The sequence below is a fragment of the Caloenas nicobarica genome, chromosome 11 (assembly GCF_036013445.1).
Source record: "Caloenas nicobarica isolate bCalNic1 chromosome 11, bCalNic1.hap1, whole genome shotgun sequence".
Taxonomy (NCBI): domain Eukaryota; kingdom Metazoa; phylum Chordata; class Aves; order Columbiformes; family Columbidae; genus Caloenas; species Caloenas nicobarica.
Genome location: NC_088255.1, coordinates 23,206,020 through 23,219,146, shown reverse-complemented (window position 1 = coordinate 23,219,146; position 13,127 = coordinate 23,206,020). Strand labels below are relative to the sequence as shown.

The 13,127-nt window shown below is 54.8% G+C and overlaps 1 protein-coding gene across 2 annotated transcripts; it reads right to left on the bottom strand.

Annotated features, from left to right (window-relative positions):
* Positions 1-3,276: 3,276 nt before the first annotated feature.
* Positions 3,277-12,454, bottom strand: LOC135993019 (dynactin subunit 2-like). Of its 2 annotated transcripts, XM_065642581.1 has the most exons (14): positions 12,344-12,454; positions 11,630-11,698; positions 8,474-8,570; positions 8,294-8,355; positions 5,241-5,339; positions 4,997-5,157; positions 4,763-4,910; positions 4,615-4,680; positions 4,498-4,536; positions 4,296-4,373; positions 4,092-4,163; positions 3,875-3,977; positions 3,676-3,767; positions 3,277-3,591 (listed from the first exon to the last, which is right to left on the bottom strand). In XM_065642581.1, the coding sequence occupies exons 1-14, from the start codon at positions 12,377-12,379 to the stop codon at positions 3,505-3,507; spliced, it is 1,209 nt and encodes a 402-aa protein (XP_065498653.1). In that variant the 5' UTR covers positions 12,380-12,454; the 3' UTR covers positions 3,277-3,504. The 2 variants fall into 2 exon arrangements, with proteins under 2 accessions (XP_065498653.1, XP_065498652.1); XM_065642580.1 differs by having other exon boundaries at positions 4,498-4,680.
* Positions 12,455-13,127: the final 673 nt, after the last annotated feature.

Sequence of the window (13,127 nt, the reverse complement as noted above, 5' to 3'; positions counted from 1 at the left end):
AGCAAGACATTATAAAAACACCCTGCACGTAGTTTGTCACAGTAGGACTTCCCAAGGACACCAGAAAGTGGCTTATGTTTAATTCTGTCTTTAAAATCTATTAAACCCTATCTCCATAGTAAGTCAAAACATACTCCTCCTATACAGTCTGATTGATACTTTGTAGCTTTTGTTCTGTCTCGTTGATCCTAATAATCTCAGACGATACCATCAATCTGTATGTGGAAGTAAATGAAAGGTGAAGTGTACTGCATATATTGCTCCTTGTTATATTGTTCTTTAAATGCAATAAACTATTCATGAGTTCAGTGGCATTCAAAGGGAAGTAATTTTCAAAGCAATTATTGTAAGTTTTCAAATTTTAATAATGAGATTTGCTTACAAACTAATCTTCTTTTACTCTCCTAAAATTTATGCCTACTTCTAATTCCTTCAAGCTTTCAGACTTCCACAAATCATTATGAGAGACTGACTGCATTAAATCTCTTAAAACTAGGGAAGGGAAAAATAATTATGGGAACCCTTCATGATCTTCAAATATGAATAACTTAAAGTGAATTTCAGCAAGTTAGCACTAAAGGGGAGATGTAGTGAAATGGATTGCATTTGATAGCAGTGACTTAATAAATATTAAATGTAGATTTCACAGGAGGACTGTTTCACTAAAGAAGAAAGGTAGAGGTCATGACATCCACCACAGACCTCCAAGAAACCATAGCTAATAAATTTATGTAAATGCAAGTCTCAGTTTAACAAAGCATGAAAAAGACTTTCAGCTTTCCGAAGACAACCTATCTAAGCAGCGTAAACCCTTACGATTTTAGGCACAAAAATGTATAACTGCCTAAGGTAATGAGTTGACATAAATCACACTCTGACACTTCTATATTGTGGTCTTTATTCTGGTCTCCACAATTCAAGAAAGACATGGACAGACTGGAGCAGGTCCAAAGGAGGGCTGCGAAGATGATCAAAGGGTTGGAGAACCTGCCCTGCAAGGAAAGACTAAAGGAGTTGGGGCTTTTGTCCCCGGAGAAGACTCAAGGGGACCTCATCACAGTATTCTATGCTTAACGGGTGGCTACAAAGATGATGGAGGCTCTTTCTTCACAAGGACCCACATGGAGAAGATGAGTGGCAATAGGTATAAGTTGCCCTGGGAGAGGTTTCATCTCAACATAAGAAAGAAATTTTACGGTGAGAACCATCATTCACTAGAACAACCACCCAAGGACATGGTGGAGTCCCTACTGCTGGATGTTTTCAAGATGCAATTGGACAGGGTGCTAGATAATCTTATCCAGGCTCCCTTTCCCACAAAAGGTTGGACCAAATGATCTTTCAAGGTCCTTTCCAACCTGATCTGTTCTGATTTATCTCCAGCTTCCCCTTCCATGACTGAACACACCAAATTATAAAAATATCTGCCTTACACATGCAGCATTGAAGTGTTCATCATCCTGCGTTCTCCAAATCATTCTACACATACCTTTCATAACCCAATAAAGAAAAATGTTCAAGTATTTTCTAGCAATCAAATGACAAAACTGCTAAAAGCCTCTGATTAGGTTGTGAAGCAGTCAGATGTTTTCCCAGCACACTGTTCCCTTTAGGAAACCGAAGAACCAGATGCTACTTAAAGTGGTAATACTTACTCTTAGTTCCCCTCACGTTCTGTGCAGCACTTAACAAGACTATCTGCTACCTCGAACTCATATCTGAGTTCCTGGCAACTCCATGAAGTTCCATCCTTCACTCCAACCACCACAGAAAGACATGAAAATATCCATAATATTGCTGAATGTTAGAACATAGGACTGGGGATAATAAAGTGATAACTTTGAGTCTCTCTGTTAGTATCACAGAATCATCGAATGGTTTGGGCTGAAGGGACCTCTCCAGCTCCCCCAGTGCCCCCCCTGCCACGAGCAGGGACATCTGCACCAGCTCAGGTTGCTCAGAGCCCTGTCCAGCCTGGCCTGGGATGTCTCCAGGGATGGTTCAGCCACCACCTCTCTGGCCAACCCGGGACAGTGTTTCTCAGTGCCAAACAACTGTTTTACAGTGTAAAAAACCTGTACCATCACTCTCAGTATAAAACAGTTCTTCCTTACACCTAGTCTAAATCTACCCTCTTTTAGTTTTAAAGCCATTTTCTACAGCTGTCTCTCTCAAAGTCATACTTCACTTTGCCCTGCCATTTCTCACTGTTTTCTTCCTCCCTCCAATTTTTTTTTTTCAGCTGAGTTATTTTATCTTGGAACAATATAACATCCCTCTTCAGACAAGATTTTAATCACTTCAGGCTTCCTGGGTATTACATTTCAGTTCCTGTTTAACTGAAAGGCAAACACAAATCGTACAATGTATCTCAACAGTATTACTAAAGCAATTTCTTGGCATTTTTAATTGAAATGAGCATGATCTTGCAAATCATCATCCAAGTATAAAGTTTGCCAAAAAGCATGAGATGAACATTTCAGCCTATTCAGAGATGCTGTACGTTTTGTTTGGCAGCTGTCTCACAGTGCCGTAGTACGAAATAATGAAGTGCCTACTGTTACCATTTATAGGTACCGACCTACTGAAAACACCTGCACTAACAAGCAGCATTTGAACTTTCTCTACAGTAAGAAACTTTTCAACAAAGCTGACTAGGCGCAGTAGCACGATAAATAACATTAGTTAGATTCTTAGATGATTTGTATTACAGTTTGAGAATAATTAAAAACTTCTGATGGTGCTGATCCAACAACAAGCATTTCCATTTAGTCTCTTAATATATTTTAAGATGTGACCTTACAGCATTGCTTCTAACCTAAATACCAACTATAAAATCATCATCCCAGCTCTGCCACAACGGCTGCCCCCCATTACCTCAGCTCGGGGGGTGTCTCAGCCCCACAGCTGGATCCACTCTGGGTAAGTTTAGCACGAGGTTCTCACTCACCAAATGCAAGGCTTCTCCCTTCTATCCCCTGTACCAGCAACAATCATTATCGCCAGCCTGGGGGGGGCGTGTGCCCCCGCCCCAGGCTCTCCCCACCCACTCAGGTTCGTTCCCGTCCACATGCACACACACAAACAAGCCCCACCCCACAGCTGGCAGCAAGGACACGTTTCCCGCAGGTCACAGGTTTCCAACAGAGCAACTGGATTTAGTGACACGAGAAGCCTGCGGGGGGGCGGGGGCTTTATGCACCATTAAAAGATGTATTTAAAACCCAGCGCTGGGCCACGCTGCACGCCCTGAAGGAGATGCCGATACAAATGCACTTTGAGCTGAGCTGTTTATTGGGGGGGGCTACAGAGCTCCCTGTCCCCAGGTGGGAATGCAGGGGTGGGGTGGACCCCTCCAGCCCCGACACTGAGCAGGGGGGCAGAGCCAGGCTATATACAAGAGGGGCTGGTACCTGTGGGGGGAAGGAGTCATTCCCAGGTGGTTGCAGGGCCTGGGACAGGGCAGAGATGCCCGATGGTAGTGGGGGTGTCTCCAGGGTGCTCTCACTTCTGCAGCTGCTTGATGCGGGTGTCTATGTCTGCAAAGCTGTCCTCTACAATGGCCAGGTTTTCTTTCATTGTCTTCTGGACCTGTAGGGGTAAGTGGTGAAGAAGGTGAGTGGGGGAGCAGGATGGGGACCCCACTCCAGCCCATCGGGTGTTGGTGCAACTCACCTCTGCCAGCAGCACAGTGTTGTCCTTCAGAGCACCAGCTATCTCTTGCTGCGTTGTGTCCAAGTGCACAAGGACCTGCCCGAACTGTGTGGCTGGGAGGAGAAAGCTCATTGCTGGGCTGGGGAGGGAAGCAGTGACCCCCCAGGATACCCCTGGTGACACCATGATACTGTCTCCAACATCCCATCCAGCTCCTCACCTTGCTCATGCAGGTCCCTGAGGGTCACCAGCCTCTGCACAACATCAGGCAGGGTGCTGGCCACGGGGTCCCAGCGTTGCATTGTCTCGTAGATCTGGTGGATCTGGGAGATGGGATGGGGCAAGGAGCATGGCGGTCAGCAAGTCTGAAGGAAGGGCTCCATCTACCCCTGCTATGCCAGAGTTGCCTTAGGAGGGCCCTCCCCACCAGATCTTACCTTGCTCTGGGTGTCAGCATCTTGCACAGTTGCCTTGTGCTTGGCAATTTCATTCACCTTCCCCAGGACGCTCTGGTGAGCGGGAAGCAGATGTGAGACCCCAAATCCAACAATGCCCACCCTCGATTTCACAGCCTTGGTAAGTGCACCCCCCACAGCCCTGTGACACCCACCACGCAGTTCCCTCCTTCCGTCCCCCCTCACCTGCAGCCGGGCCTCCACTTGATCCAGCACGGCCACGTCCAGGATGTTGACCTTGGCCTGTAGGACCTGCATGGTCTCCTTGGGATGGACAGCAGGGTGAGAGGAGCACATGGCAGCATCCCAAGACTGCCCCTGCCGAGTGCTATGGGCATGGGGTGGGGGAAGAGGGACCCTGCGTGCCCCCTCACCCTGCCTGACTCACCACGAGGCTGGTGCCTTTCAGCCCGACCAACAGCGGGTTCTGTGGGGAAGTAAATTGCATCAGTGGGGCAGGACGGGGGCAAGGAGAGTGGCAGGGCAGCAGCCCCTGGCCCCTCACCTGGCTGTGGGGCTCACACCGCACTGTTGCCTCCAGCTGTGCCAGCCGCTTCTCCAGCTCTGCAATCTGGGGGAAGATGAGGAAGGTGAGGTGGCAGTATGCCTCATTTTGGAGTCAGAGACAGTGTCCTCCCTCTCTCCACGCTCACCTTGGCGGTCTGGGCAAACTGGTCCTGCTCTGGCCTCCAGTACAGCTCAAAGGTGACAGCATCTCTGGTGGGCACCGGGGCTTTGGCAGGGCTCTTCCCTGGTGTCGCCTTGCTGCACTTCACCACCTCCAGCTGCTGCAGCAGGCGCCTGGGCATGGGGAAAAGGTGGGGGGATGCTGGCATCCTCCTCCTGCTCCCCAGGCTGCAGCCCCAGGACCCTGGGACCCCACTCACTTGGCCACGGCACCGTTGGGGTCTGCAAAGTCTATGGCCGCAGCAGGACCCAGCAGCTTCTCCAGGTGGCTGGAGAGCAACTGCTGCTGCAGGCCCTCAACCTGCCTGGCCAAGGCCATGGGTGTCAGCTCTTCCTCTGCCGCTGACTCCTTCACCGTGCTCTGTCGGTTGGGGAGGAAAGGTGGCTGTGTCACCCTGCTGCAACAACCTCCCCACCGGTCCCCAGGCCAGAAGCAATGCTCACCTGGATCTGCTCAACCTCCCTAACCAGCTCCTGCACTTCATGCTGCAGCCGCTGGTATCGCTGCTGGGGTGTCTCTTTGGCACCAAGACACTCACCAAGCTGTGGAGAGACGAACAGGTTTGGGGGTCAGGCAGAGGTTCACAACACACCTGTGGCACCAGGCACCCAGGGCAGGGGGGGTGGTGGCTTGGATGGTGGTACTCCTCGGTGCCTGCCCATATCTGCGCAAAAAGGCACAAAAAGGGATTGATGAGGAAGAACAAGCACATGAGGCCCTCGACAAGACAGGCAGGAGCAACCTCTTGTTTGTGGGCCCTGGTTCTCATATGGGACTTCAGAGATGCCTGCTGGAAGGACAACACGGCAGGATGTAAGCAGCCCAGGAGGCTCCCAAGTGCACCAGCGAGGAGAGGGTCTCTGCTGGAGCTCATCCTCACCAACAAGAAGGTGCTCATTGGGGATGAGGAGGTCAAACGCAGCCTAGGGTGCAGTGATCATGAGATGGTGGAGTTCAGGGTGCTGAGGGTGGGGAGGAGGGGGCTCACGGCCCTGGGCTTCAGGAAAGCAGACTGGCGTGTTCAAAGATCTGCTTGGAAGAGTCCTCTGGGATCAGGCAATGGAGGGAAGAGGGGCCCAAGAACGCTGGTTGATGTTCAAGGATCACCTCCTCCAAGCTCCAGAGCGCCCCATCCCAACAAGTGGGCAATCAGGCAAAAAAGCCACGAGGCCACCTGGGTGAACAGGAGCTTCTGACCAAACCCAGACACAGAAGGGAAGGAGGCAGAGGCTGGAGCAGGGACGGGGAACCTGAGAGGAGACTGACATTGCTGAGCAGCCAGGAATGAGGTTAGGAATGCCAAAGCCCAGATGTAACTCAACCTGGCCAGGAATATCTAAGGCAACATGAGGGGCTCTTGTAAGCTCTCGGGTAACAGAAAGACGATGAGGGGGAATGGCGACTTACTGCCGAATGAGGTGAGGAACCTGGGGACACAGGAGATAGGAAAGGCCGAGGTACTAAAGGCCGCCTTTGCCCTCCATCTCTACTGGCCCAACCAACCTTCAGGGATCCCAGGTCACAGAGGCCGGGGAAAGGCTACAGCAAGGCAGACATATCCTTGGCTGAAGAGGATCAGGTCAGGGGATACTTAAGCAAACTGGACATAGAGAGATGCATGGGCACAGATGTGATGCACCCACGAGGGCTGAGGGATCCAGCTGATGGGAGATGCACAAGCCAGGGCCCTGCTGTTGCCCTGCTCCTCCCCAGTGAGCACCCCCTTTAGATAAAAAAGTCCATATGGGCAGGGGGTGTCCCTACAGGAATTCTTGGACTGGAAGAATTGCCAGAAGAAAAATACTGAAATTATTTTGGTTTGATATTATCAGGAAGGCAGCAGCATCGCCCAGAATCATTTGGGCTCCATTATGTGGTGGGGAGGGTCATGTATCCAGAAGAGGTCAGCACATCCAAAAAACCTGTCTGGCACAAACATGTTTGAGGTTCAATATTATTTTACCCAATTCTGATTGCAAAATTGATCCCTCAGCGAGGGCTGAGTGATCTGGCTGATGGCATTGCAAGGCCACTCTCAATAATCTTTGATGGGTCATGGTGATTGGGAGAACTGCCAGAGGACTGGAGGAAAGCAAATGTCACGCCCCATCTTCAAGCAGGTCAAGGAGGACCCAGGGAACCACAGGAAGTCAGCTGCACCTTATTCCCTGGGAAGGTGATAGAGCAGCTAACTCCTGCAAACCATTTCCAAGCATGTGAATGACAAAAAAAAAAAAATTCATCAAGAGGAATCAGCATGGCTTCAACCAAGTGGAAGTCATGCTGGACCAACTCAATAAGCTTCTACAATGAGATGACTGACCTGGTATACAAGGAGAATACAGTGCGTATCATCTACCTGGACTTCAGGAAAGCATTTGACACGGTCTCTCATAAGATCCTCTAAAATAAGCTGTTGAAGTCTGGATTGGATGAGCAAGCCCAGAGGTGGATTGAAACTGGCCAAACAGTGAAGCCCAGAGGGTGGTGATCATCATCCCAAATTCTGGTTGGAAGCCAGTAACAACCTGTGTACCCCAGGGGTCGATGCTGGGTCTGATCCTCTTTAATGTCTTCTTTAATGATGGGGCAGGATGAACCCTTAGCAAATCTGCAGGTGACACCACACTGGGAGGAGTGGCTGAGATGCCAGAGGGTTGTGTTGCTATCCAGAGGGACCAGAACAAGCTGGAGAAATGGGCCAACAAGAACTACATGGAGTTCAACAAGAGGAAGTGCAAAAGTCCTGCTCCTAAGGAGGAACAACCCTGGCACCAGTATATGCTGGGGGCCACCCAGCTGGAAAGTGGCTCTGTGGAAAAGGTCCCGGTGGACACCAAGCTAAACACAATCCAGCAAAGATAGCTAATAAGGTCCTGGGCAGCATTAGAGGTCTTGTGGTCAAGAGAGGGGATCCTTCCCCTCTTCTTAGTACTGGCAAGGGCACATCTGGAACGCTGTCCAGCCTGGGCTCCCCACTACAACAGAGACATGGACATACTGGAGAGAGTCCAACAAAGGGCCACAAAGATGCTGACAGCGCTGGAACATCTCTCCTGTGAAGAGATGCTGAAGAGAGCTGGGACTGTTCAGCCTGGAGAAGGCTCAGGGGGATCTTATCAATACCAGAAGGGAGGGTGCCAAGAGGATGAAGCCCAGTGGTAGGACCAGAGGCACAAGTGAAGCATGGGAGGTTCCCCCTAAACATCAGGAAAGGTTTTTTTACTGAGAGGGTGACCAAGCACTGGCACAGGTTGCCCAGAGAGGTGGTGGAGTCTCCATCCTTGAAGATATTCAGAAGCCATCTGGACACAGTCCTGTGCAACTGGCTCTAGGTGGCTCTGCTTGAGCACTGGGGTTGGAGCAGATGACCTCCAGAGGTCCCTTCCTACCTCCACCCTTCTGTGATTTTGTGTGATTTGTGGCCCTGGGCAAGGACATCACTGTGGAGTTAATAGGGATGACTAGCTCACATCCCCACGTGCTCTGGACTCACAATTTCATACTCCCCAGACTCGTAACCCGTTCTCCTGGTCTTGGTGATGCGATCAGAGAAATCTGGAAGAGGAAGAGCAGGGTGTCACCCCAAAATATCCAGGGCAGCTGTGCCCTGCCTGAGGTCAGCTAAGTGACCCAGAGTTCCCATAGCCCACCCTTCCCAAAATCCCTGGCTTACCCACTCCCTCAGTGCCCAGGTGCTTGTCCTTGAACTTCTCGTAAGCAGCATTGGGGTTGATGATGAGGTGCTCCACACTGGTGCTGGTGAGCTCCTCCTGCACACAACACTTGGTGTCAGGAATGAAGCAGCTGTGAGGGTTTGTTGGCGGAGCTGCCGCCTTCAGTGCTGAAGAGAGGGTGGACAGTAACCGAGTGGGGAGGTGAAGGCAGCCCCCAAGGACTGACAGACAGGGACAGAACCCCACAAAGGGTCTGCTGGGGCAGCAAAGGCTGTACAAGAAGTGGCACATCCTCAGGGCCTAAAGTGGGGACAGCAGACCCCTGGCTTGGCCTGGCATGGCAGGCAGGAAAACCCTCCCATGAGGGCTGGGCAGTAGGGCCAGAGGTGCAAGTGTACACCGAGGCTTGAAACCTTTTGGCAGCCCCACAACCAGTATCAAGAAATCTGCTGCTGAGCCCATGCACATTGTGAGCAGCTTGGAGCTTCTTCTGGCGCAGCAGGGCTAGAACTACCCCACAGCTGTATTTCAGGGTGGCTCCCGCTATCCAGGGGACATTGGGAGAGCTGTGGGACTTCAGCCCCTCGAAGACCAAAGGGGCTTTGCCCAGAACCTGGCAAGGTGAGTGAGATGGTGAGTCTGGGCTCTCCTCACCCCGCAATGCAGTGAGGGAGCCCTGAACCTGCTGGGCCCTGCAAGGAGGCACCTGAAGGACCCCCCTACCTACTGCCCTGGGCCATGGCAGCCTCTCTTCAGCCCCTGTGCCTGGCTGTGGCCTGAAGCACTTTTAGGGAGCCCTGGTGCACTGAGGATGGACAAGAGGGGCAAGAACAGCAGGAGCAGCGCTAGCAGTGTTAGGGGGGCCGTCTGGCTGGGGGGAGGCAGCAGCGAGTGCCTGTGAACAGAGTGCAGTGTTACAGTGGCCGACAGACGGGCTCTTACCAGCTCCTTGCGTTTCCCAGAGGTGAGAAAGTCAGAGCAAGGTTATGAGGAGAGGGGAGAGAGAGACAAAAACCACGTTAGAAGGTTTGTCCCATGCATGGCCCGCCATCACCCACGTCCCTGCGCCAAGGCTGTTGCCAGGGTGGCCCCACCAGCCCTGTGCGAGGGCTCAGGAGCCATGTGGGATGCAGGGCCACCAGCGTGGAGGCAAAGGCAGCGGCTGCAAGAGTGGGGGCAGCAGCATGCTGGACCCCTTGGTGGGACACCCGGGCGCAGCTGGGGACACGCTCGTCACGGCCACCACAAGGCTTGAGCAAGGTGCCCAGAGAAAGCATGGGAGCAGGATGTGGCCGGAGTCTGGGGGTGATGTAGTCAAGCCCCAGCTTTGATAACCTTGCTCCAGCTCTTCTTTTACCTTGGGGGAAGATGTGAGCAGAGCCTGGGGCAGGACAAGGTCCCATGGAACAGCCCAGTGCCTGGCAGGTCACTGGGTCTCTTGGGGGTAGGATGGAGGCCTTGCCTGCAGTTTAGGGGGACAAAAGTCCAATGCCAGTCCCTAGAGGGGCATGAGCTGTCACCTGCTTAGCAGTCAGCCCCATGCTGTGCTGGCAGCGGGAGTGAGGGCTCAGCACGGCCCCTCTTGCCTGCTTGCAACCTGCCCAGCCCAACAGTGTGCCACAAAGCCTGGCAGGGTGGGCTGCGGCAGGACGGCAGTGACCAGCCCTGGGCAGCACCCCTCTGCGCAGGCAGCATCACTGTGGAGGGGCACGAGGCCGCCAGGGCAGGAGTGCAGCATGGCCAAGACACATCATGGGGAGGCCAGGAGGTAACTGGAGGTCCCAAAGGACAAGGAGTGCAGCACGTGCAGTCAGGCAGGGAACATGCAAAGAGGGCAAGGCAGAGCAGGGAGGCAGCAGCTGCACGATGTTGCACCCTAGGGTGCCCAGCCACTGCCGGCTGCCTCTGCCCCACAGTGGAGTGACCCACAGTCAGGACCAGGTGGTGCAGCAACAGGCAGTGGCTACAGTACCCTGTGCACATCTGCATGCAAAAATCCATCCCAAATGGCATGCGGAACCAGCAGTGGCGAACCGGCTTACTTGTGCAAACTAGCGTCCAGGCAAGGCAGGGAGGAGCAGGGAGGGGAAGAGCGGTGAGAAAACTCACGTCAGTTCAGCGCATGAGAGCCAAGAAACACAAAGAAGCTGTGTGAGGCGCTCCCAGGAGAGGTGACAGCAAGTAAAATCCCAACAACCCCTCACCTCCTGCCTGCAGCAGGGGCCACAAGGGAGGGAAAACACTGGGGGAATCACTGGTGTGGCACTGCTCTACTCTCAGGCACCATTTTGGTGTGATTGAGGCCTGTCAGGGGCAACTTTAGGTGGAAACAGTCCATTTCAGTGTGTCTTGCCACCCTGGATCTCGCAAGGGATCTCTTTGCTCCCTCTCAGAATCGGGGCCAGGTGCCCAGTGCGCCCCACAAACACTGTCTGCACTGCAGGGACAAGCTGGGTCCAGCCTCTGCACTGCCGCGGCCCGGCTCCCCCCCACCAGTTCAGACCAACCGAGAGCGTGTGCCGGCAAAGTGGGGCCTGGGGCAGGCACTGAGCAACCATTTGGGTCAATCCACAAGCACCCACCAGCTTTCTGCCTCACCAGCAGGATTGAGGACAGGCCCCTGGTGTCGCCCCACATCGAAGTCACCGCATGGCAGCCCCACAGAGAACAGTCGCAGCCTGGGCATGATGGGCTCCAGCACAGGGCTAGTCTGTGGGACCCCAGCACCACTTGGAGCCATTTTATGAGTGAACCCACCTCAATAGCTCGCACTTGTCTTCCGTGTGCTGTCTAGCAGGCACTGCCCAAAGCCAATGGGGACAGGAAGGCTGGCCAGCCCTGCTCACTTCTGCTGACCATGGCCACGTTATGCAGGATGCGGACACTGGGGATGGGGATGTCCATCCTGCGTGGGGTAGGGGCTGCACCCTGCCCTCACTTCTTCACTCCCCAAAGCACTAGCAGGCTAAGAGATAAGGTAGTGCATCACTGGGACACGTCACCACAGGGGAAGACATGGCACTGCAGGGGCACATGCGGGGACAGGAGCTGTTTCCCTGCCACGGTGCTAGTCCCACTGCGCTGGATGGCTGCGGGGTAGGGGTACAGGCACACTCTCACCCCCTCACCGCAGCACAGCCCCAGTAAGGCCTTACCGCCTCAAACTCAGCCTGGTCATCCTCGGGCAGGTCACTGGTCTCATAGACGTCAGGTTCATTCCTGGCCTGCAGGACAAATGGGCCCTGGTGAAACCCTAGCTCTCCTTGGCTGTTTGTTATCTACTTGTGATCAACACAACTGCCCCAAACAGCTTCAGATACCACCTCAGCCCACAAGCACTCGTGGCAGCTACCTGCCCCCACACCCCCCAACTCCCCAAAGCCTCCACATCCCTTCTGGGCACCCCTGATGTCTCCACACACCCCAAGTACTGCCCCCAGCACCTCCAAACGCCCCAGGTCCTTACAGTTACCGATTCCTACAGTCGCTCCAAACACCCGCGGCACTCCCAACCCCCCAGAGACACCTGTTCCCCCAGACACTTCAAATGCCTCTGATCGCAACCGGTGCTCCCTCTAACACGTTCCCTTCTCCTGACACCCCGAGTCTCCCCAAATGCCCCGTTTCCTGACCCAGAGCCCCCCCAGCCCGCCCCAATGCGCTCTGATCCCCACAGCTCCCCCAGACCCAGCCCAGTCACTGCAAACCCCGTCCGTCCCCTCAGATCTCCTCTAACCGAATCAGGCCCCCCCAGAACCCCTCGTTCTCCCCTCAGGACCCCCCCCGCCCCCAGATCTCCTCGGACTCCCTGATGCCCCCAGCCCCCGCGTCCCTTCAGACCCCCCGGCTTCCCCCGGACCCGCACTCACGATGCCGGGCAGGTCGGCGTACTTGGGGTCGGCCATGGCCAGGGGTCGCCAGCGATGGTCGCTCGGTAACGGGGGCGGCCGGTGCCGGGTTCCGGGGCGGGCGGGGCCGCTCTCGCGAGAGCAGCGCGCGGGGCGGAGCCGCCGGGGCGGGGCGGAGCCGCCGGGGCGGGGCGGAGCCGCCGGGGCGGGGCGGAGCCGCCGGGGCGGGGCGGAGCCGCCGGGGCGGGGCGGAGCCGCCGGGGCGGGGCGGAGCCGCCGGGGCGGGGCGGAGCCGCCGGGGCGGGGCGATGTCTGCGGGAGCCGCGCGGGAGGCGCACGGCGTAACGCGGGGCGCGCACTGCGTGGAGATGAATAGGGCAGGGCTGGGGGCACACTGCGGGGGTATGTATAGCGGCCATGGGGGGAGATCTGGGGGCCCCGAGGCAGTTGGAGTCACTTGATGAGGAGGGGGCTGGGGGTCAGTGGGGGCCAACAAAGCCCGAGAGGGTCACACGAGGGCCCCGCAGAGCCCCCCCATTGCACGGGGGTCCCTGCACACCTGCCTCTGTTGCAGGAGGGCCAGGCCCAAGGGCAGCAGCTTGACTGTCACAGAACGTACACATAGAAGCAGATTCATTGAAATAAATTAAAGCAGTTGCAAACATGGACTCCCCCTCCCCGAGTCCCTGCTGTGACCTCATGGGGAAAGGGACCCCCCAGCCCATAGGCAACGGTGGCTGCCCCGACAAGGTACCTGAGTCTGGGGTCTCAGCAGGCCTGGGGGGCGTAGGGCAGGAGTGGGGGG